Below are 23,088 nucleotides of genomic sequence, written 5' to 3' on the forward strand. Positions count from 1 at the left end.
GTTAGTGTCAATATTTGGAAATCATGTCATATAATCTGTTTTATTTTCAGTTTCTCTAGAAAGACCAGTTTAGCAATCTTGGACTTACATTCATTTCTGAATGGCCACAATGAGCTGGAGCTGAACAGCTGTTGCTCCCTTTAAGTGCAAAAAAAAAGAGCTCTCCAGATTGCCACTGTCCTAGGTAATCCCATTTTTGAGACGAGTCTTGCTCTGTCGCCCAGGCTGGAGTGCAATGGCCCAATCTTGGCTCACTGCAACATCCACCTGCAGGGTTCAAGCGATTTCCCTGCCTCAGCCTCCTGAGTAACTGGGATTACAAGCATGTGTCACCATGCCCAACTAATTTCTGTATTTTCAGTAGAGATGGGGTTTCACCATGTTAGCTAGGCTGGTCTCCAACTCCTGACCTCAAGTGATGCGCCCACCTTAGTCTCCCAAAGTTCTGGGATTCCAGGCGTGAGCCACTGCACCCGGCGAATCCCTAGTCTTTTATGTTCCACCCGCCTATCATCCACTGTACCTACCTGGCTCTGTAAATGTTTGAGTTTGCCATTCCTGCAGTAAGGGTTATAGCACAAATGAGAAAGTTTGCTGGGAACTGCACATAACCCCCAGTCCCACTCTTAACACATTTTCCCGTCATTTGCCAGAGCATAGCAGAATGTAACACTGTAAGAACAATAATCTTTATTCTAATTTTTTTTTTTAAAAATCACATGCAAACTTTGGTACTGATGTTAGTGACCAATCATAGTACAGCTTACATTTTACCACAACACACCAGTAATTGAAAACCTGACAGAGAAACTTGATTTTGTGCTTCCTAGCATAAATTTGGCTTTTAGTATGCCAAACAAATGATGAAACCATTGAACATTTAAGAATCAAATTTCAGAGTGTAAGGACTGTAAGATCAAAATTAAGCACTTTTAGTTCATGTAATTATAGGTACATAAACACGGAATTAAATATTGCTTATAAGTATAAAAGTATGAAGCTGTGGTATCATGTAAAATTATTTGAGGAAAAATGTCAAATATTGGGAATTTAGGTCACAAGCCCTACATAAAAAATAGCTACCTTAACAGACTCATAATAGCTCTCTACTTCCAAATTATTTACCCCAAATATTTTTGTCTCCACAGACTAAGGAAAAAGAAACGTGTATGCTGTGGGTAGGTAGAAAGAAGAATCTAAAGACATACTGGGAGAAATAAAGGGGCAGGTTAAATGGGCCCTGCAGAAGGGACTACAATTCCAGAACAGAAAGGTATTCCGGCCTGCTGGGAAATCCGTTGTGCCAAATATGTATGATTTATGTCTAAGACTACATATGATTCACGTCCCATAATCTAGAATACAACTACCTAATACACTGCCATAAAAATGTACCCATACATTGGATGCAGAGAGGTGCACTTACACTGCTGTGTTGAGGGGACTGGAAGTGGTGACTGATTAATGACTTCTGGTACGAGCTGGAGGATAAGAAGTGATGAGAAACGCTATTGGGTTTACCAACCCTATTCTACTTTCTTGAGTACCACAAAGGCTTTTCTTACATTTCCCCTGGAAGCTTGTGCATTCCCTACCTTACAGGGTTGTTGTGAGACATAAAGCATAAATAGAAAGTGCTCGACATAGACCTTAGCCTTTATATAATACTCAAATATCATTTCTATTAAATTGCAAGCTCCATCCCTACGAAGGGATGTATTATATGTAGAGGGCATCCACATATTTGTTGAAGAATGTTCACTTATACTTAAAAACTACTCTTTTGAATGACTTTTCAGAACTATTTTCATAGTAAAATAAGTTTGCAGGTCTTACAGAATATGTGCTACAATAAACCACATAAGAGGCATCCTAGATAATTATTAAAAGACAAGGAGGACTCATATATAAATCCATTATGGTAACTCTGTGGTATCTGTAATAAATGTTGACAACTGAATTAAGTTTAAACACTTTAATCAACTATAAGTCAATAATCATATATTATATAAAAATTCTGATCCATGCATCAGATTACATAAATTATACAATTGTCACATTATACAATGCTTACATACTTCTGAGTTTGTACCTGCAAAAATGTATACAAGTTATGAAACCATTTACTTAAGAAGGTAAGTGTTAAACTCTTCAGTTATAAATAATGCTTCCATCTTTCAAATATCTGCTATATATGCATTTCTAGATCTGCAGCATTTTTTTGTACCTCAAAACACAAACCATCTGGAAGCTTCGAAGATTAACAGGCCCATGTGTATCATTTATTAGACTTCAATTCCACTGTGAGAGTGCATTTTTTGATGGAGAAAATAAATGGAATAAAATATCAACTCTAGTTTAATGCTTGAAGAGCTTCTACACCTTATTAAATATATCAGAAAATGCTTCATATGCAGATTAATTATCAATTGCATATTAAATACTTCCAATGGTTGCATCTGGATTATTAAAGTTCTACATGTGTGCAAATGGGGGTTTTTCATGTGTGCTGACAGACCCTTCCATCTACCACCATGGCTCAGCAGCACTGTGATCCTTTCCCTTACTTCAAAGAGACCAAGTGAATGAGCATGCATCATACTTTACTTACATATACACACAAGTGACACCTACCACCTACAAGACATGAGTATGAGGACTGTAAGATCAAAAAAGTTTAAGCTTGATTTACAAATCCAAGGTAGATCACTTTTTCTGAAAAGCTACAGAGAAAAATAAAAGCTCTACTGTAACGATTACTGTAGATACATTAGACAACAGTTTTTATTTTTGCTTTTTTTAGATTCTCTTTGTTGAAGAAGAATAAGCACCCTTACAGGGATGGTCGGCAGGAATGTGTGGTGGTGGGGGAGTTGGTGGAGGAGTGACATGAAGAAAGCAAGTCTGTCACTAATGAGCTTAGTTTTACTTAGGTTTCCACTCATGAAACCCTTTTAAATACAAGGCAACATTTTCACAGCTGGAAAACTACAACTAAATCTTGATTTACTGCCTAAAGCAATAGATGTAGTTATGTATAATCTATGGATAATACTACATTCATGGGACGATGGCAAAACTAATCTCAAAGCAGAACATAGCAGCAAAAAGTAATACTTAAATATTTTTCATGAATGGGTTACATGTTATGTTATATACAATTCTAAGATACGACCCTGGTATTCAATAAATGAAACTTGAAGCATCAGTGGTAGGAAGGTATGTTCAGTATTTTTAAAGCTGAATTTTAGAACTGGTTATAAAATAATACTGCTTTAAAAATGATAGCAGAAATAGTTTAATTACGTAACAGAAGTATGTTAGCTTAAGGTAGGCTTGAGATAAGTATCAATTCTGTGATTTAAAAAAATCTTCTTGGTGGTAGAAGTGTTTTGGGGCATGCATTCTCTTACGCATAAAAGAAAAGTAAGCTCTATCTATAATCTAGTGTGCTGTGCATTATTTAATGAGCACATATATTTTATTTCCATTTGTAAGCAACTAATGAAATATATCGTTAAAATACTTAAAGTTACATTTTGGAAAAATAAGCTAAGGTGACCTTTTTGGCCTCTTTTTCTACAATACTAGAAACTAAAACTACTCTGCACTTCTGCCCAAACACAGAAAACACTGATATGTTTATTTGGGAACTTGTTTTTAGTTTATTATTTTGATTGATTATGAAAATATGCAGTAAGTTTACTCTAGGTAATGAGTGAAAATTCATAAACATTAGAACAGCAAATTTTCAGGCAGTGATGAATGTATTAACAGATCCAGTTTTAAATATAGTACTTGTCTCGGATTTAAAGATAAAAATTTTGATTGAGTTATAACCAAATCACTCATGTATGAATAGCCTAAATCTTAACAGGTTTTATGTAGGAAAAAAAAAAATCACTCCTTAAAAATCAATGTCTTCATTGCAAAGAATAGCAGTACTTGAACCATACTTTTAAATGAGCTCTATTTATGTAAAACATAACCCCAGTAAAAAACTGACATCTTGGTTCACTTCTATAAACAGCAAACTTGGCCAAAGCATATTATTATAGTGTCTGCAGATAATGTCATAATACTAAAAACATAGATTTTGGCATTTTTAAAAGTGTATTTTCGAAAAAGACTCAATAATACTACCAGAAAAAACAAATGCTGAGAATTTGTAACATTTAGCTAATTAAAAGTGGCACCATGTTAAAAAAAATAACTACCAAGATCTCAAATGAGAAAGATAATTCTATACCAGATTTTGAGGTTTATGACACAATTTTAAGTGAATAAAAAATTGGTAAAAGCTATTTTTCCTTTTCCATTTCTTAAAGCATTTAACTTTTATGAAAAAAATATTCATAATTTCAAAATGCATGTTCTTACAGTAAAACTGAAATGCAGAAGATACAAATAACAAGGGGTTTTAGTTTATGAATATGAGCTTGGTCAAGTATTCTCTGATTCCAAAAACTAAAATAAGCAAACAAAACAAAACAAAACAAAACTATTATTTAACTTTCAATGGAGTCTTAACAGAGATAAGTATTAGAAAAAGTGCAATTCATGGAAGGATTGGGGAATATATAAGTCTCCATATGGAGATGAATTTTTCATTTTAAATTTAGAAAGACACAGATACTCTCAATGTTTTATAGTATTTAAGACTTTTAAGGCTGAAAAGCAGAAGATTAGCAATATTTTTATAACACTGCTTTTCAACTTAAATTTTAGAAGAATTTTGTACAAATCATATAAAAATTATCCATGGAAGAAATCAACATTTTGGGGAAGCAGGCTTTAAAATAAAAAAAGTTTGTAATAAATCAATTCTTAAAGGGTGGATGTGGAGTAATGCATAATGTCACGCTAGTAAAGGTCTGTTCTAAAAACTCACTCTTCCTTTAGTAAGTCTTATTTTGGTTCAAGACCCAAAAGCAACCATCTGCTCTATTATTTATGTAACCTGAAACCAAGCCTAATTCTTCATTCCTAGAATCTGCCCACTGCTTTGGGTTATCAGACACCAGATAATCACATACTTCCCACAATTATTATCAGATATAACTTTATAATATTTGCTTTGCTAGTGATTTAAAGGCATGCAGAATTTCAACAAAACTAACAATATTAGCTTATATTCTGCTTATACCTTAAACAAACTCAAATGTTAAGATAGTTAATTCAAAGAAATTCATGCTGTTGTGAAGTTAATGAAATCTCCTAAAATTTGTCATTCTTTTAAAAAGAACTTGAGATCATTACTTTTGGGAAAAGAGAAAAGCTTTGTTGCTAGAATGATACATAGCAGCTCACTTTGAAACCAAGGTCCATGTAGTCAAGAGTGATTTGAAGCAGCTTCTCTATAACAAACCACGACAGTAGGAACGATGACTCGTCTTGCATTGAGAGCACACACAGTTTCAAATTAAGAAATTGGTAGCCTAACTTTAGAGGCAATCAGTTGCTTCTAAGTGTTCTAAAAACACATGTATATATGAGGTATATGCCTATATTTTATATACAAGATACATGAATATATATTCACGTACATATGTGTATATAAAACATAAACTTTTTTCAGTAGTGTTTATAATGAGCAGTATTCCTGAAGCTAAATATTTCCACAAATTGATTTCTGAGAAACCAGCCACAGTATCAATTCTGCTTTATGAAAAATCTATTCCTGAGGAACAACTCATGTACTTCTGAAGATATTTCTGGGCCTATGGCAGATTAGTTGGTCAGTACCAGCACCTGAGTGAGTCCTAAGGAACCACTTATTCATTGAGAATCTGGCCCATTTTCACTTTAAAAGTTTTAACTATTTAGCTTGCTTCTAAGGTCACTCTTGATAGTTCCTGCTAATATTTACAGGTAAAACTATTTTTCAAAATGAAGGAGAATATGTAATGAAAGATGATAGTGTAGTCTCTTTCCATTAACAAGTCCATCCTTCCTCCCTCCCTTCCTTCCTCCCTTCCTTCCTCCCTCCCTCCCTTCCTTCCTTCTCTTCCTCCCTCCCTCCCTTCCTTCCTTCCTTCTCTCTCTTTGTCCAATTATAAATACAATATAATTGGCTTTATTAACTGTCAGAGAATTTGCCAGCTTTCCTGGATGGTTCATATGGCACTCTGAGAATACTGGGTGTTTCTTCCATTACCCTTACAAGGAGGTTGTCAATGTAGTCCTCGAGTTCCCGGATGTGGGTGTCTTTCCTCCTAAGGAGTTCTTTGTGTTTCACCAGCTCCTGCAGAACCTCTTCATAGGTCAGACTACGATACCCTGCAGTGGCATCAAAGGGGTTGCTGTCCTAGAACAAGATAAAGACTGTCACTTTCGTAGATATATCATCTGGGACAAACATTAAGAATTCTCTAGAACTTCGACTTTTTGTTTTTCAAACCCTGATGAAGATTTTCGATAGCCTTGCTTATCGAACTGTGAATGAGACAGTTCACAAAAAGGCTAGCCAGTCCTGAGGCAAGAACTAGGGCAGGTGCACCAAAGCTTTGGCTATAACTCTAAATCTTAAAGCTCTTTTTAACATTGTTGGCAATTTCTTAATATCTGAGACTGGTTATATCATTTAAGATTAAGAGGTGAAATGTTCTATAATAAATACAACTAAAATAGATAAAAACTAAAGATCTCTAAAAGTTAACTCAGAGGAACTATAAGAAGCAACTGAAAATGATACACTTGGATATGTGTAGCGAAGACGGAAACAGCAAAAATATTTTCCGATTTGCTACGAAAATGGAATTAAATCAAAGAGTATCCTTATAAGAAGCCCCATGGGAGTAACTTCTGTTATAATTAGAAACAGGCAGAACTTTTCCTCCCCTGAGTAACTGGTCTAGTTCTTTCTCCTAGTAATAATATCTAATTTATCTTCTTTCTTTTTAACCCTGGTTATCAGGAAACTCAAGAGTTCAACTATATTAATACTATGGTTAGTATATTTGCATCCTCTCCCATTTCATCTATTTAGTTAACTTTATTGACAAAAATTCTTTCTAGGCAAAAGCATAAATATACCCCCCAAAAATTTTTAAAAGACATTTACTAATTGGCTATTATTATAAAGCATTCTAATATTACTGTTACATCAAAAGCTAAAGAAAAATATTTCTCAGAAATTTAATCAAGGCACTGTAACATCACCTCTTATTTACAATATATAGCACTTATAATTTTCATTCCATAAAATACAATGCCCAAATACAAATAAGCAATTTTTAATTCTTTTTAAATCATAGTTCTCCCACTAAACCCAACCATTTAAAATGATTTTCATCACTATCTTTCAAAATATTTCAATTTGGCTTTAAGGAAATCAACTAAAATACTGAGGAAATTGGTTTTCTTGCTCTTAAGGAATACTACCTAATCTGTTCAGTGGAGGATGGAGAATGGGGACTGGTGAATGCAGAATGACCTTCCCCCCATAAGAATTAGACTTGTCTTTCCCTATTTTCAGGATCTACTTTAATAGTGGTATGTGTTTGGGAGTTTTCACCAGTAAAGCCAAAGTTTAACTTTCACTGGCCCTCCCCAGTTCCCCAGCCTCTCAGCCCAAGGAACCAGGACTTTACCACACCAGAGAAAGAGAAGCTATAGTACAGATACCAATTTGATGCTTGGGTCACTGAAGCACACCCCCTTCTCCAGGATAAGTGAAAAAATTCAGGACTGAACACCTTTTCCAATTTCATAGAATCTCTCAGGCTTTGTGGAGAAAATACAGCTTGCACTAGGCCTTCAAGATTTTGCAGGCAGAAGTGCATAATGGGGCATTTCAAGCAGTGAGCTCTGCTTGTTCAAAGGAGGAAACTAGGCTCAAGGCACAGTGGCCAATAATGGGTAATCCAGTAACAGGTACTTACTACAGCATGGCTGGAAAATACGGTACAGGACAGTGAGCAGAGAGGGGCTGAAATGGTAGGTTTGAAATAGACCACCAAGGATGCTGAATGGTAGTATAAGGAATTTTTAGACTTTTGCTGAGGAAAATAGGAAGCCATTGAAGGTTTCTAAACAGAGAAAGGATATGATTAAAGCTATGCTCTAGGAAAAGTAAAATGGCAACAGTGAATCATTTGGGGGGTTAAGATTAGTTATATGGCTATTGAAATATGAAAGACCAGAGTTAATAAGAATGAATAGAGAGGATATTAAAGGGAAGTGAGTTTAAATTCTATAAAATATATCTAAAACAACTTAGTTTATTTTAGCATTAGAAACTGGAAACAGATGTAACTTTCAGTTATGTTTCCTTCATCCTTAAAAACATTTCAAATATTGTTCTAAAACCATTAAAGCACAATTACAGAGACAAGTGTTGTTTTACTTTTCTCTTCTCTCTCAGATCAATTAATCGTTTGTAAGTCTACACACACACACACACACACACACACACACACACACACACTCTCTCTCTCTCTCTCTCTAACGCACATAGCTACTAGTTTAATTGGTCATACAGTTTAGAGATATATAACTTAGAGATATACAGTTTAGAGATATATAACTATTAATACATTCTTATAAAAAATTTTATTAAGCAGTTTTCTGCAGTAGAGAGAAGACATACTATGGAGTTCAGTATGCTTTTGAAATTTGTTAAAAATAAGCTAAAGTTTCTTACTTCAACCCAAGTAGTAATTCTGCATAAATCTGAGAGAGAAACCAACCTAGGTCTCACTTTCCTTATCTGATAGATGAGATGTTCTCCATGGTCCCTTTCAACTCTAAAATTGGTATACCAAGTGATTTTTCTAAATTGCACTTTTAAAAGTAATAAAGTCTAATTAATGTGATTTCACTTTTCTAATAAAACATTTACTGAAAAATTCAGGATTGAGAATTGCAGGGATTAATGAAAGGAAGCTAAATGGGATGCATTACTGATTAGCTGACTGCTTTCTGTTTTTTCTTATTTAACATAATAAAAGCATCTATTCGAGTCTCTCTAATCTTAATAAAATTATACATATACAAACTGATTTCTCCAAACTAGTTAAGCAATGAAATAGTTACAAAAAATGTGCACTGTTATATTTAACACTATTACCAGTTAACCAGTTAATGTAGTTAAAATTATTTTTAACAGTTCTCTACAGGCACTGAAGATGAAAGATGTGTCAAAACTTTGTATTTTGACATAGTTTAAATGAATGCCATCATATAAATCAATTTAACAGTTTAATCTTTCAAAATAATCAATTACTATTTCAGACTACTGGTCATACTTTATAGCCATACTCTAGAATATACAAATATGTTATTTGGATTATATTTTTTTCCTTACAACAATCTAACACTGATGTATACACAGATTTCCGGGAAATACATTTCTGGTCTTTTCAATAAATTTTTCATTTGTCCTTTTATGTGAAAATTTTACCCCAACTTTCAGCATCAAGTTTCTAGGCAGGAAAACATCTTAGAAACATATGTACTATGAACTATACTCTGGAAAAGAATATAAAATAATTAAAAACAGTTTCATGCTGAGTTCCAGATTTTATACTATGTTTGAAAACAATGTAAACCTTCTAAGTTTAGGCATAAGATTCTTAAATTGACGATACTCTCTCTTTCTCTCCCTCTCCATAATAATATATATATATATATATATATATCTCTCTAAAAACAGATATATATATATATATATATATATGTTTTGTTGATATAACTCCAAATAAAATAACAATTAATAGAAACAACAGAAAATTAAAATATGTGCTCATTACAAAAATTATTTTTTTAAAGAGGAAAACTCTCAGGCAAATATAAAAAAAATTTTTTTCAAAAGATACTTTTATTATTATTCTTGGAAAAGCTTGCAAAATTCAGAACTCTTCAAACTAGCAAAGACCAAATGCAACCTACAATGGTTACTCCCAAGTGCTCAATATTTTTTCTTACTCTACTCTATACAGAAAACATTGATATTTTTAAGATTTTTTTATTTCAAAATTTAATGTAAATTTTTCTTCTCTTCCCTTTTTACAACTTTCTCATTTCTACCCCACTTCTGTTGAAAATGTCCATATGCAGACATAAGAAGACGTGGACTAGAGAATACTAGAATTACTACATGAAGTTTTCTAACCCAGAATTTTAAATAATACAGTTATGCATAAGATTTTGAGAACTCATAGTGATCTATTTTTGCTTTACACAGTCTAGCCATTTAAACTAGGAAATGTACATTTTTTACAATATTTAAATTTAAACAAAAGCAAATTATCAGGACTCAAAATAACTGAAGATTTAAAGAAAGGTTGTCCTGGTAACCAAATATTGGTGGGGTACTAACTGACATCCAAGGCAACTAGAGCAGAGAGAGAGAGAAAAATGAAGGCTTGGCATTCTCTGATCATCTCATTATTGTTCTAATGAGGAACTCTGCTCTGGGAATATCATCTCAGCTACTTTCACATCTTTTGTCCTACTCCCTTCATCTCCCTTTCAGTTCTTAATTAGGCCTTAAAGAGCTCACACTGCCCTTTCAACTGGCTACTGCTCCTGTTTAAACACTGTGTTTTCACAGACAGGTGTTGGCACTAGCATATAAGACATACAAACTTAATTACAAAATACTATGTCCAGAGGGAAAAAAATAACTTGGTGGATGGCTATTATTGGAGAACTTAATGTAAATTACTTCAAACATCTTATAATCTTCCACATAAAAATTGTTCGAACGCTTTTTTTCAACCATGATCAGTATGAAGCTGTGCTTCCTCCTCTTAATTGTATCTTGCAGTAAATTAACAACACCTAGTAATCCTTTAACTGTCACTTAGAATAGTATTCCAGAGAAAAATAATCACACATCAAGGATTCTTTTATCACCTTTAAATCCTTTAACTAAAACAATTTTCACATTTTACTTCTTTAAAGAATTCTAAGGATGCTTTTACAGCAATAAATTACAAGATTTGGAAAAGTACATTTACAAGCAATCGAAATTGTAATTAAGGTTACTTAATAAACAATAGCTACATATTAAATCAATTTTTTTGATGTTGCATTTTGTTTGAGATTAAGTAACCGCCTGATAGAATTCATTTTACTATCTGATCAAAGGCTGACTTCATATTTTCTCACATTTCTCGCCAGACTGCCATATTATAAAGACTTGAGAATTTATAAAACATCAAAACTTATGAATCATTTAAATAAAACAGTAAGAACATAGTACAAAGTCCTGTGCTTCTATGACAGTTTCCACAATTTTAAAGATAAACAACTGCATTTAGAATGGCTTAGAAAATAAACCCTAAACCCACCTTGGCTTCTTCTAGCCATGTTGCCTAAAAAAATTCCTACTATACATCTGGATCACATGTATCAAGGACAGATGGTTGTAACAGCAACCACCAGTCTCTTGGAATAAAGGCCCTATTTCTGTTATTCAGTAAGAATTCAGTTTTCTACCAAGAACATTTGCCTATATTTTGGTAAGGTAATTTATTCTCTGTTTAATATAGTTAGGATTGATTGCAGATGCAATGGAACTCTGAACAGAGATTAAATACTGGACTTCAAACACTACAATAAAGTTAAGATTATCTGAATAATCCTTGCAAAATACGTGAGTTGATTTAGGTGGTCGCTACCAACCCTGTTAACATATTTGGTTTTGTTCTGACGAGAAAGATAAGTGTCCTAAAGTATTTGTTCTTTCAAATACTTTCCTGGTTATCTGGCTCTCCTACCAGGATGCTTTTCTATTGTTGAATGTTAACAAGCAGCTTTATTCTTTCAATCCTTGTCCCAACAACAACAAAAAATAGCCTTTCTACATGCTCTTATCTCATAACCACAAATTTGACCCTGACATACAGCTTGCATATTAATTTCAAAACAATCTGTAAACAAAATATGTATATCCTAAATTGTCTTCATTTATAACCTATTTTGCTTAAACTTTCATATGTCATATGAGTCATATCCTTTTGTATATTAAAGGCAAATATTACATTTTACTTTCTTTCTCCTAAAATTACTATGCTAAGCTACAATCCTTAGTTAAGTGAGACAGAAGGCAAGAAGACAAAGACATTTTTAGAAATGTGAGCCAGAGAAAAAGACTGGCTTATTCTTTGACAACCTTCTAACCCCTTCAGCAACTTACCGGGATTTTCCTGAGGTCTTCATTGCTTGTCGGATTCATATGAAAACTAATAAAACAAACAAATGTTAAAAGTGTCATAACTCATGTGGGAGGAAACAGAAAAATAGAAAGATTTTAGCCAACATGTAATACAAATTCCTAAAGCCCTACATTATTCAGATGAGTGAAATTTAACGCAAGATGTAGAAAAAAATCCAGTATTTACTCAACATTCTTAAAGCATCTACAATTTTAAACTTTGAAGAAAAGTTTTTTAGTTATCAGAACTGAAGAATGAACTACGAAGTTTCTAAACATCTTTAAACATAGCAATTTTATCCGCAAAATATTTTGTAAAACTAATTTGTATAACAGATTTCCCACTATATTTATACACAATCACTCACCTTAGGCCCTCTGATATAAAACTAGGGAGAATTAAGTAAATTTAGGTTGGAAAGATTATAGAATAAAAGAGTTAAGCAATCTCTGTTTAAAAATGCCATAAGTGTTAGAAAAATCAGCTTTCAAACATTACTCTATCAATAAGAATAAATTCAGAATTTTGGGAACCATTTCTCTCATTAATGTGATTTCTAAGTAGCTAGTCTTGAAAATTTAAATAATGAACCAAAACAACACAGATTTCCTCCACGCAGAGAAGAAAACATCACAGCTGAATGCTATAACTATTTCTTCTTTGAAACATATCCATTAGACGCGACTGTAACCAAAAAGACGCTAAACTTCAAAGCCATCTGATGAATAAATATTTCATCGGCGCTTTTCAAGTTTAATTTTTACCCAGCACTTAATGGTATTAGCCTTTAAAACTTTCACAAAGCATTAGTGTCCTAGGAACCTTTTTATTCCATACACAAAACAACAACTGTAAAATATGTATGTTTTCATTATCTGTACCTTGACAGTAAAATAACTGGGATCCTTTCAAAATTTAAGAAATTTACTTTTAAAACTTTAGATGGTGTGACAAAAAGTCTGGACACTGGATGTAATGTTGGTAAAGTATCTGTAATTATGTGTACAAATCCTACCCTCTAAGATGTATAGGGCATACACGCATGTACAATCACCTTCAGAGAGTTTCCCATGTAAACAAGATTTCATTGGCTATGACTAAGATTTAAAGTACTGGCTTCCAGAATTGATTACTAGACTTTTCGAACTAGAACTCCTGTGGATGAATTAAGTACTTCAGCAGAGCTTGGTGGCATGTAGAGAAGAGTGAAACATGTTTTAAAAACCTACAATGCACCAGTTAAAGGCCTGTGTGGCTGGCACATATTCTCAACATCATTATGGTGTTCTGCATGGCCCTGGACTCAAGTCACTATACCAGCAAAGCATCAAGAGCCCACAAAGGAGTGGCTTAAAAGACAAAAACTAAATCCAAAAAAGCATTCTCATATAGTCCACCTTAGCCTAGAGTGCTGTGGTAGCAGCTGCTAACACATGTGGTTTCCATCCTCTCTGATTTTCAATCCAAGGTAGCCAACAGGGGGTCCAGTGGGACTAATCTCTCCTACCCCATTATCTCACAGCATGTTTTCCAATAGGTCAAGAAACACATTCTGCTACATCTCCCATCTGACTGTGATAGCCTAAAAAACAAAATGATTTACACTCAGTCCAGACAGCATACAAGGTGCTTGCAAGCAGAGAAGTGACTGGAGCCAGGTGGTGTGGATTCAAATCCTTGTTCTGCCCTGTGACCTTGAGCAAGTTACTTAACTTTGATTGGGTCTTGGTTCCCTCATCTGTAAAATGGAGACGGCAACAGTATCTGCCACGTAAGACTCCTGTGAAGATTCAATGAGTTAACAACATGTAAAACACTTAGCACTGTGACTACCAGACAGAACATTATTTTATATCATAAATAAAATAATAATGAAATAATTTTATGTCATAAATATTTACACAGCACTTAATGTGTGCCAGACACTGTTCTAAGCACTTTACCAAAATTAACTCATTTAATCTTCATGATCCTTATAGTAGTTTTATGGTCCAATACCTTCCACATCTTTATTTTAAAAGTAAGGAAACAAGTCACAGAGACGTTAGGTAACTTGCATGTGGTCATTCTGTTAGTAGCTGGTGAGGCTGCCTGGCTCTAGACTCTGTCCTCCTATGACACACAGCCCTAGCTCCATTCCCTGTACAGAGATTTACTTAGTGAGCACTGGTTGCACTGCAGAAGCCCTGAACATATACAGCACATAGATGAATCAGAGAATAACAACGTCTCATTTCAAGAAGGCGCATGGTAGAGATGTACTTGTGGGAGGTGGGGGAGAGCACTCTGGGTAATTAATTTTTTAGACCTTGGAGAGAAATGAAATGTTCTATCGCAGCAATTAGTCAAGGAATGCCTAATTCATGGAAAAAGTAGGATTTAAAATGACATGAAGGGTATGTTTCGCAGGCTAGACAAGGAGGGCTCTGCAAACATATGGCATGGCCTGGGGCTGTCAGACAGTAGCGTCACTGCAGGACACGGAGGAGCCTGGCAGCCCAGGCAGCAGGATGCGCAAGAGCCCATAAAGGTTGATGACACGTTCCTCAGGCCCGATCCAAAGAGCAGGAGGTAATATTTGGGCAATGTTAATCTTTTCTCTTAAATAGTATTTAAACATTTTCTGTTTGGTGGCATAATCCATCCCATTGCATCCCTGAGTTTGAACAATATTATGACTCTATACATTGCAGTGTATCTCTCAGGAAGAAATCACTTAAGTAAGAAACAGAAATAATGGTATTATATTTGTTGCAATAAGAGTTTTCAAGGAACAGACATTTAGGACAAAGATTTTATCAAAATCACAAAACTAACAATATATAGTAGCCAGTCACAGCTTATAAAACTAAAATGCAACTCAATGGCTGCTCAAAAATGCCTGAGAATTCCTAAGAATGCTGAAAAATCACAACTGTAAGGGGAAGGGTTTGCAGTGCGGTGAGCCCGGCGACTTCCCATTCTACCTGAGTGAGTCTGAGTGATCTGAGCCACCCTCTCCAGCTCCCCACAGTGCAGATCTGAGGGAGAGGCTCTTGTACTGGGTATTGTCTGAAGTCTAAAGGCAGAACCCCTCCTTTGTGGTCTGCTTTATATTCACACACTGACATGTCAAACACTTGACAAACTCAGTCATTCATGGCTGCCTTTTTTGATCTGTCCTTAAGGGGGAAAAAAGAGTTAACTGAACTGGATTGAATTAGCTTGGCGAAAAATAAAATGTCTCTATTTATTGAAGTGTGGCACCAATTTGTGATATCTTTCTCTTTGGACTGCCGTCCTCATGTCAGACAAGATATCAAATAATCCAGTCTGACTGCTCAGCCGAGCTGCTGACAGGTTAAGGAAAATGGTGTTTTTAATCAGGTGCAAAATAAACCTAGACACACTCACATTTAAAAAGTAGTCTACGTAAAATGAAACTCCAGAATTTAAACTTTTTAAATTAGTATTTTAAAAGACATTTTAAACAAAATGATTTAACATTCTGAAGTTTTTATGAAAAGTGTCAATAGTTTTACTTTTGTGATATTTCCAAATATTAAAAAATTTTTCCCAGTAAATTCTAATATTTGAAATGTTTTCAAATATTTTTAGGAGTCATTAGTACCTCTTCAACATCACTTGTTAATTTACCTCAAAGTTAAAATAAATAATAAGTAAAGAGAGAAGTAAATCAGTGAGAACTTGAAACTGTCCTTTAATTTTTGCTATGAACTAATCTTCCATATATAGGCCAAAAAATAACCCAATCATTATAAAGCAAAAAAACTGATCGCTGTAGTAATCACTATGGCATTTGGCAGTGATCAAAGTGTTTTTTTTTTTTTCTTTTGTTTCTCTTTCTTGAACATACAGATTCTTTTGGAACAAGAACACCTAAGGAGAAGAAACTATTCAGGGTAAAAAGTATACAGTGCTTGAAAAGTTTAAAAAAAAAAAAAAACCTACATAAGAACAAAGATCTATTAAAACTGGTTAACAGTGCTTTTATTAGACAATGCAAACCATAAATTCCTGGTTCTAGGATTTTAAATCTTTCAATGAGAAGTCACATAACAACAAGCTCTTTGGAGGGCATTTAAAAACAAGTATTTTTAGAGTATTTTAGAGTATTACTACACCTTCCATAATATCTCCTTCCAAACCCCATTCCTGCTGGAATGATAAAGCAAAGTCCATTTTGGCCTTACCCTGATTCATTTTGTATTAAGAAGTGAATTCAAATTAAATGTGAAATCCAGGAGGTGTGCCACCTGGCTGGGAGGAGGGAAGAGGAGAAAGAAGGAAGGGACAGAACAGGAGTAACTTTCTCAAACGCCAGTCAACTCCTTATTGTGTATGGGAAATAAGTATAACTTCAAACTTCACAGAAGAACTGACATTAATTATTTTTGAAGGAGCATGTCTTACCGATCTTGTTTAACCAAGTGGGCTCTAGAGACCTGGGGCTTCACTTTCACGACAAAGGTAGTTGGGCAGGGGTATATACTGAGAACTGTGACATAATATATTGTAATAAAAATCTTCAGTGAGTCTAAAAGGAGGAAAAGAGAAATACCCCATGTATTTCGTTGATAATGAAGTACAGAATAATGTCCTAAAAGCAACTGATATTTATTGGACTTTAACCATGGTACCAGGCACCTTTCTGAGCACTTTACATGCTGACTCACTTAATCCTTGTAACAATCCTACGACGTGAGTGTTATATTTATCTTCATTTACAGATGAGGAAATGGGCACAGAGATGGTAACAAGCTTATCCAAGGTAACACAGTAAGTGGCTGAGTTAGGATGCAAGGAAGGCAGACCCGCTCCACAGTCCAAGCTCTTTAGGCATAAATGCTCCTTCTTCCACAGAGCTGTTCTAAACTGTCAGTTCTACTGTGAGCTCACTGCTGGCTGGTTTCAAGGAGTCCAGTGCAATTTCATGAGGCTTCTTCCAATCAGAAATGATTCAGAAAAGTCTTAGACTTAAATAGTCTAAGAGACAGAATAATGGCTGAAATGCATTTGGAAATAACTGTGCTCTTGATTTTCTGCTCCACTCTGCCCCTCCTGCTCCACTCTGCCCCTCCCTGTACCCCAGCACGCTGACCTCTGGAGAGTGTATCACCTGGGCTTGCCCACTGGCTTATTATGCTCTGCCATTGGGAGGCACCTCCAAGAGGCTGGAGTACAGAAGGCATAGGAGGCAGGGTATTTACTTCCCTTCCCCAGCCCCATCCCACCAGCACCTCCCTCCCTCCCTGCTGGGCTGCAGCAGCATCTCTATCTCCAGCCACAGCTGCAGCTAAGCATGCAGTGCCTCTAAGACACTGCTGGTCCCTGGTGCTGTACTATTCCTTCTTGATGCCCTTACCCTGCCTGCACCTCTCCACTACCTTTCCTCGGTTATCCATCTTGAGTGTGCCATTTGCTTTCTATTAAGATTCTTAACTGACACATGAATATATAATAAATGCCATAAACTATTCACTTAATAATTTAAAATAATTTTAAGGACAAAGGTTTGTTCTATTTCTCTACTAGAAAGAAAAAAGAACCAAAGAAAAATAATTACTCATATGAATTACCTATACTTCCCTTATCCCTTCAATTTCTGGTTTATGCTCCATAACTACTTATTTTAATATTATTTTTGTCTTTTCAAAATATACATAGCCTCTTCTTACTTTGTAAATGATAATTCACTGCCAGATACATACACACACACACACACACACACACACACACACACTCACTCTCTCTCTCTCTCTCTCTCTCTCTCTCTCCTGGCCTTCATTTTACAATGTTCTTTTCATATTCACAGAGCTACAGTTCTTCTGTTTAAAATTATTTCCTATTTAGGATTGCATTTTTAAAGATTCATTGCTTTAAAATGGTATAATTACTTCAAGTGACTTGGATTTGAATAATACCACCTTATATTTACATACTGCCTTACAATTTATAACACATCTTTACAAACTGAATCTCTCTTAACATGCTTCCAAAGGAACAGTAATCAATAAAATCTTATACCATAAAAATCTGTCAGAATCCCATCTGATCAGTCTCAACTTCTGACACTCCCTCTCTCCTGGAGACCTGCTGGTGAACTCCCACTACCATCCATTGTCTCCTAATCCACCTGTATTTACTCATCTCCCTCACCAGAACCCATCCACAGTCCATTATCTCTTTGACATTCTACCATTTTAATTTTGCCAATTTCTCAACCCTACCAAGTAACCCTTGCTGACTTTATCTTTGCTCACTCACAATCTTTAATCTGAAACACATCTCCTGCCACCAATACTCATTGCTTCATTGAGGAAGGCCACCAGTGAAATATTTTCACTAAAATCACCTCACTGTCCTTAACTTCTTAGCTCCATGTGATACCAAATGGCTGCTCCTTCTTTTTGAGATTCATTCTTCTATGCTCTCTGGTACCCTAACTTTTCTCCTAATTTCCAGTCCTTTTCCTTGTTATCTTCCTCTTCACCCCTAGGTGGGAAACACTGGATATTTCTTAAGGTTGTTTTCAGGCCTTTTATACTCTACCTTGGTGATTTCATATTCTCTCACCACCAACTACCAGCCCTATATGGATAGAGGACTAGCAAATCTTTTCAACCACCAATCTCTTTACCCTTTATAATAACCATGTTTACAAATGTCTGATGAAGATATTGGATTGAATATTCTACCTGTCCCTAAAAGACCAATCATTTTAGATCAGTTCTGTCTGGTTGTCTTCCTCCTCATACCACCAATCTCCCGGGAACCCAAGGTGAAGCCTCAGAGAAACCCTTCACTCCAGTCTTTGGCTTACATGCCTCACAAATAAACTGCCATGTTCTCACTATTCAGCCTCCGCCACAGAACTCTCAGTGTTTACTCCCTGCTCATTTTTACTGCTACCTTTCTGACCATAAGACCAATCTGCCTTCTGTCGAGACTCCTGTAACAGCCTCTTCACAGTCTCTACCCATCCCTCCTTGTCCAGTCCAGCCTGTGTATACTGAATATGCATTTTCAAGCTCAGGTCTAACTTCATTATTCATCTGTCAAAAAACTTTTGACCTCTAACCTCTTCCTGAATAATGACAAAATTTCTTAGACTGGCTTTCAAAGCCCATTGGATTTTACCCAATTTACCTTTCCAGACTTACTGCCCACCCCTTGATGTCCAGGAACAATCTAATTAACTGCTCTAAATTTCATATTTAAGAAACAGAAATGCTACCATCTATTTCACAGAATTAAGATTAAAAGAGGGTTAAGAGAAATGAGTATAAAAATGTTTTATTTGACAAAATACTTTTCAAATATATGGTCTAAAAGTTTGCTTCTGTGTATATATCTTACCCGTCTCCCCTCCCTTTCTACTGTAAGCCACTTGAAGGCAGGAACCATACCTCATTCCTCTTTTCATTCCTAGCCTCTGACACAATGCCAGCATCTGACACAGTGCCAGCATGAAAGATGCTTAACACAAGTATGCTGAATATATTAATAACCAGTACTTAATAAAAAATGTGTAAAAACTGGGCTGAGTTGATTGAGTAAATCAATGCTAGGGCAATATAAGTTCCACCCACAAGATACCAAGTCCCCAAAGAGTAGAATAAATAATTTTCCTGAATAAGAAAGATAATTTATATTTATACCTGATGGTCCATGATGGAGTATTTTTTAGTTCTTTTGAAGATAGGAAGAATTATTCTAATATTTACAAAAGTCAACTGGAACGAAATTTCACATTTTCAAATTGGTGGACTTCCAACAGAATCAATTCAATTAACCAGTTTATCTGGTATACCAACTAGGTCTATCAGGATAAGTGTTTGACACAATACAGATGAATTAGAGATTTTTCTGGTAAATCCTGAAAACATTTATTCCACAGAGGTTACATGTTAAAGTTTTTTTTTAAACCGTTCTTTAATAATCCTCTTTCTAAAGCTCTAAAAAAGTGAAGTGTCCAAAGAGATTCCACTAGAGAAAATTCATTGGAATCTTTAGCACATTCCAATTATATTTATTATACAGGCAAATGAGGTTTAAGAGGCAAGACGAAACGCAACATTTTTTTCTTTCTTTTTAGAAAAAAGCAAAAAACTCAGTGCCAAATCAAATTAATGATATTATAGATGAAAAGACTATATTCTGTCTCCTGGGACTGGGCATGTACACTAAACACCTGGATGACAAAACAGAACCTAATACATAAATGTCTACAGGGATTAACAGTAATTTACTTATTAATATTCTCATGGGGTATCTTTTATGAGCTCTCAGAGGCAAGACAATTAAAAACTGTGGTCAGTAATACTAAAGATCATGGACAGCAAATTCAGACCTAGCTGCTTTTCCATAATGAATAATAATGCATATGTTGTTGGTGAAAGTCCTAGAACTTGAGGATTTAAAGATATCTATGAAATTATTTAAAGACATCTATAAAATTAAGGCCTGGTTCATCAAGAATGTAATGGTCAATCAAGTCCAATTTACAAATTTCTCCAGGGAAAGCATAGAAATAGTGGCTCAGCTCTGTAATCTCAGCACTCTGGGAAGCTGAGGCGGGCAGATAACTTGAGGTCAGGAGTTTGAGATCAGTCTGGCCAACATGGTGAAACCCCATCTCTACTAAAAAATACAAAAATTAGCCGGGCATAGTGGCATGCACCTATAATCCCAGCTACTCGGTAGGCTGAGGCAAGAGAATTGCTTAAACCTGGGAGACTAAGGCTGCAGCGGGCTGAGATCACACCACTGCACTCTAGCCTGGGTGACAGAATGAGACTCTCTCTCAAAAAAAAAAAAAAAGAATAGAAATAATTATTTCAAAGACAGTCAAACAACCCACAAGTTTCAACATAAGGCCTATGGATTCCAAAGTTCTCCATTCCTTTAAAACTGAGCTTCTCATCCTTTTTTTCTCTTTAATAGCCCTAATACATAAGAAGAATAAATCCAACAACAAGCATAATATTTGACATCTCAAGTTTAAGTTAAAAATTCAGATGAATTTTTGCATTTTACTAATATAATCATGTGTCTCTTGCTATAAAATGGATCTTTTCTCCCTAGATCTTTAGGAAATTTGTCACTTTGGGAAGTTGTGTTGTGTTTGGCCTGTTACCCTGAGTAGACCCTTGCCCACCACCTGCTACGTATCCACTAGTCATCATCTGTGTGTGTGTGTTATGTGTGTATAATCAAGTCCTGTTCATTTTAGCAGGAAAACAGTGGGCAGCAGTGATGAGAGCAAGGAACCAGCAGCCCCCTTGACAGGCTAAACCCAGCACAGGCTCTGCCTGTCGATGTGATCAAGGCAGACCCAGTAGCCTTGATCAAGTTTTTCCTGCAAGGAGAGAATATAAGGATAATCTGGAGAGATGTGACAATTCCATGAGGGTGCAAGCAAGGCATCCCTGGGTCCCTGTGAACCAGGTGCAAAAGCCAGAAGGCCCACAACACCCTGGCCAAAAGCACCCCAAGCTTGCTCTATGTAGGCCTATGACAAAGCTATGTTCTGGAGAAGCCACAGTGCCCTCTGGTTACCAGGAAGGCCTCAGGTGTTCAAGAACAGCCTGCAATGAATGAAGACCCTGGCCAACAAGCGCCCATCTTCGAAGCCCAAGCCATCTCTACAGAGCCTTCACGGAGGGACCTCAAGGCAGCCAGACTTCCAGGGGCCCCCCAGTTGGGTGATGCAAGCCACAGGCTCCTATACCTGTTTCTTAGAAGCAACTGCTGGGGTTACTGGGGGATTTCCACTACTCTGTAATACAAGCTGAGAAGTCCAGCCTTAAAACATTCTTGGTAGTCAAGAGTTTGTTTCAGTGGAGCTATTAAATTATAAATTTTTTGCCAGAAAATAATATATTGTTTTGTGTAAAATACACTTTCCAGGGCCATTCCCCAACAGAAGAATACAATGATCTTATAAGAAATTGTACATTATACAACTTTCAGTCAGCTATTTCTAAATGTTTCTGCGTGAAGAAAAAAAGAAACTATTCAAAGAACAGTTAAAACAAGTACTCACTGATTTAAAGAGTGTATCTCTAATACACATTAATATCTGCAAATTTCTTATGCCAAATAATTTCACTATTGTCCTGCTTCTATAAGTTATATCATTAAAATGTTTCACTACAAAAAGTTTTTGTTTGGAATCTAAAATCATGCTTAGAAATGCAGTTTTTCTGAGTCCATGTGCATCTCTTCCAATTCCAGCATTATTATGTATGTAATAGCAGTGGCACTGGTCTCTGGGTTTTCCTAAAATAGTATTTTTATCACATCAGTCATATATGGAAAACTCTTCATACATTCTATAGAATTAGATGCAAATTCTTCATTCTGGTATGCTAAATTCATGCTAATAAGGTCACATCTCCACTACTACCTCCAACCTTTAATGGTTTTAGGCAGGCTGGGTCCCTGAGAACCACTTAACACATTCATTTTTACCTCACTAGCTTTTCTCATTTTTATCTCCCTTTATAAAAGCCTTTTCCTCTGTCTTCACAGATCCATCCTTCAAGACTCTTAGTTCTACCTTTTCTGTTATGCCTAGACTGCCTAACCTTACACAACTAATCTGTATCTTTTATCTTTCTGAGCACTTTCCAAATGTACCACCCATTAGGACAATTAATTACAGATTTTGTATCTACCTGCTTCTACTTTTAAAGGCAGGGACTTTGCTTTGTGCATCATTTATATCGGAGTATCAACATAATTCTCACAGAGAAAGAACAGCAATAATACATAGAACCAAGGAAGGGCCAAAATTTCCATCCTTTATTATCAAATTCAAAAATAAACATCTGGATTTTAGAATGTCACCCTAATATATGTCTGGTAATCTAAAGATGGCAGGCACAAAGAGATGACATTATAAGATCCTATCCATCTC

The 23,088-nt window shown here is 35.4% G+C and overlaps 1 protein-coding gene across 2 annotated transcripts in view; it reads right to left on the bottom strand.

The window, feature by feature from the left end:
• Window positions 1–712: 712 nt before the first annotated feature.
• The window catches only part of RAB11FIP2 (RAB11 family interacting protein 2), a 42,561-nt gene continuing 20,185 nt past the window's right edge, over window positions 713–23,088 (bottom strand). The window contains exons 4-5 of one of the 2 annotated variants that reach the window (XM_032281779.1): window positions 12,146–12,191; window positions 713–6,307 (exon numbers count right to left, since the gene is read on the bottom strand). In XM_032281779.1, the coding sequence (XP_032137670.1) occupies window positions 6,080–6,307; window positions 12,146–12,191 (274 nt within the window). In that variant the 3' untranslated portion in view covers window positions 713–6,079. Of the gene's footprint in view, window positions 6,308–12,145; window positions 12,192–16,765; window positions 17,151–23,088 lie in introns of those variants that run through there. The other variant, XM_032281780.1, reaches the window with a different exon arrangement.

The sequence above is a fragment of the Sapajus apella genome, unplaced genomic scaffold (assembly GCF_009761245.1).
Source record: "Sapajus apella isolate SASKATOON/1434 unplaced genomic scaffold, GSC_monkey_1.0 scaffold13, whole genome shotgun sequence".
Classification (NCBI taxonomy): Eukaryota; Metazoa; Chordata; class Mammalia; order Primates; family Cebidae; genus Sapajus; species Sapajus apella.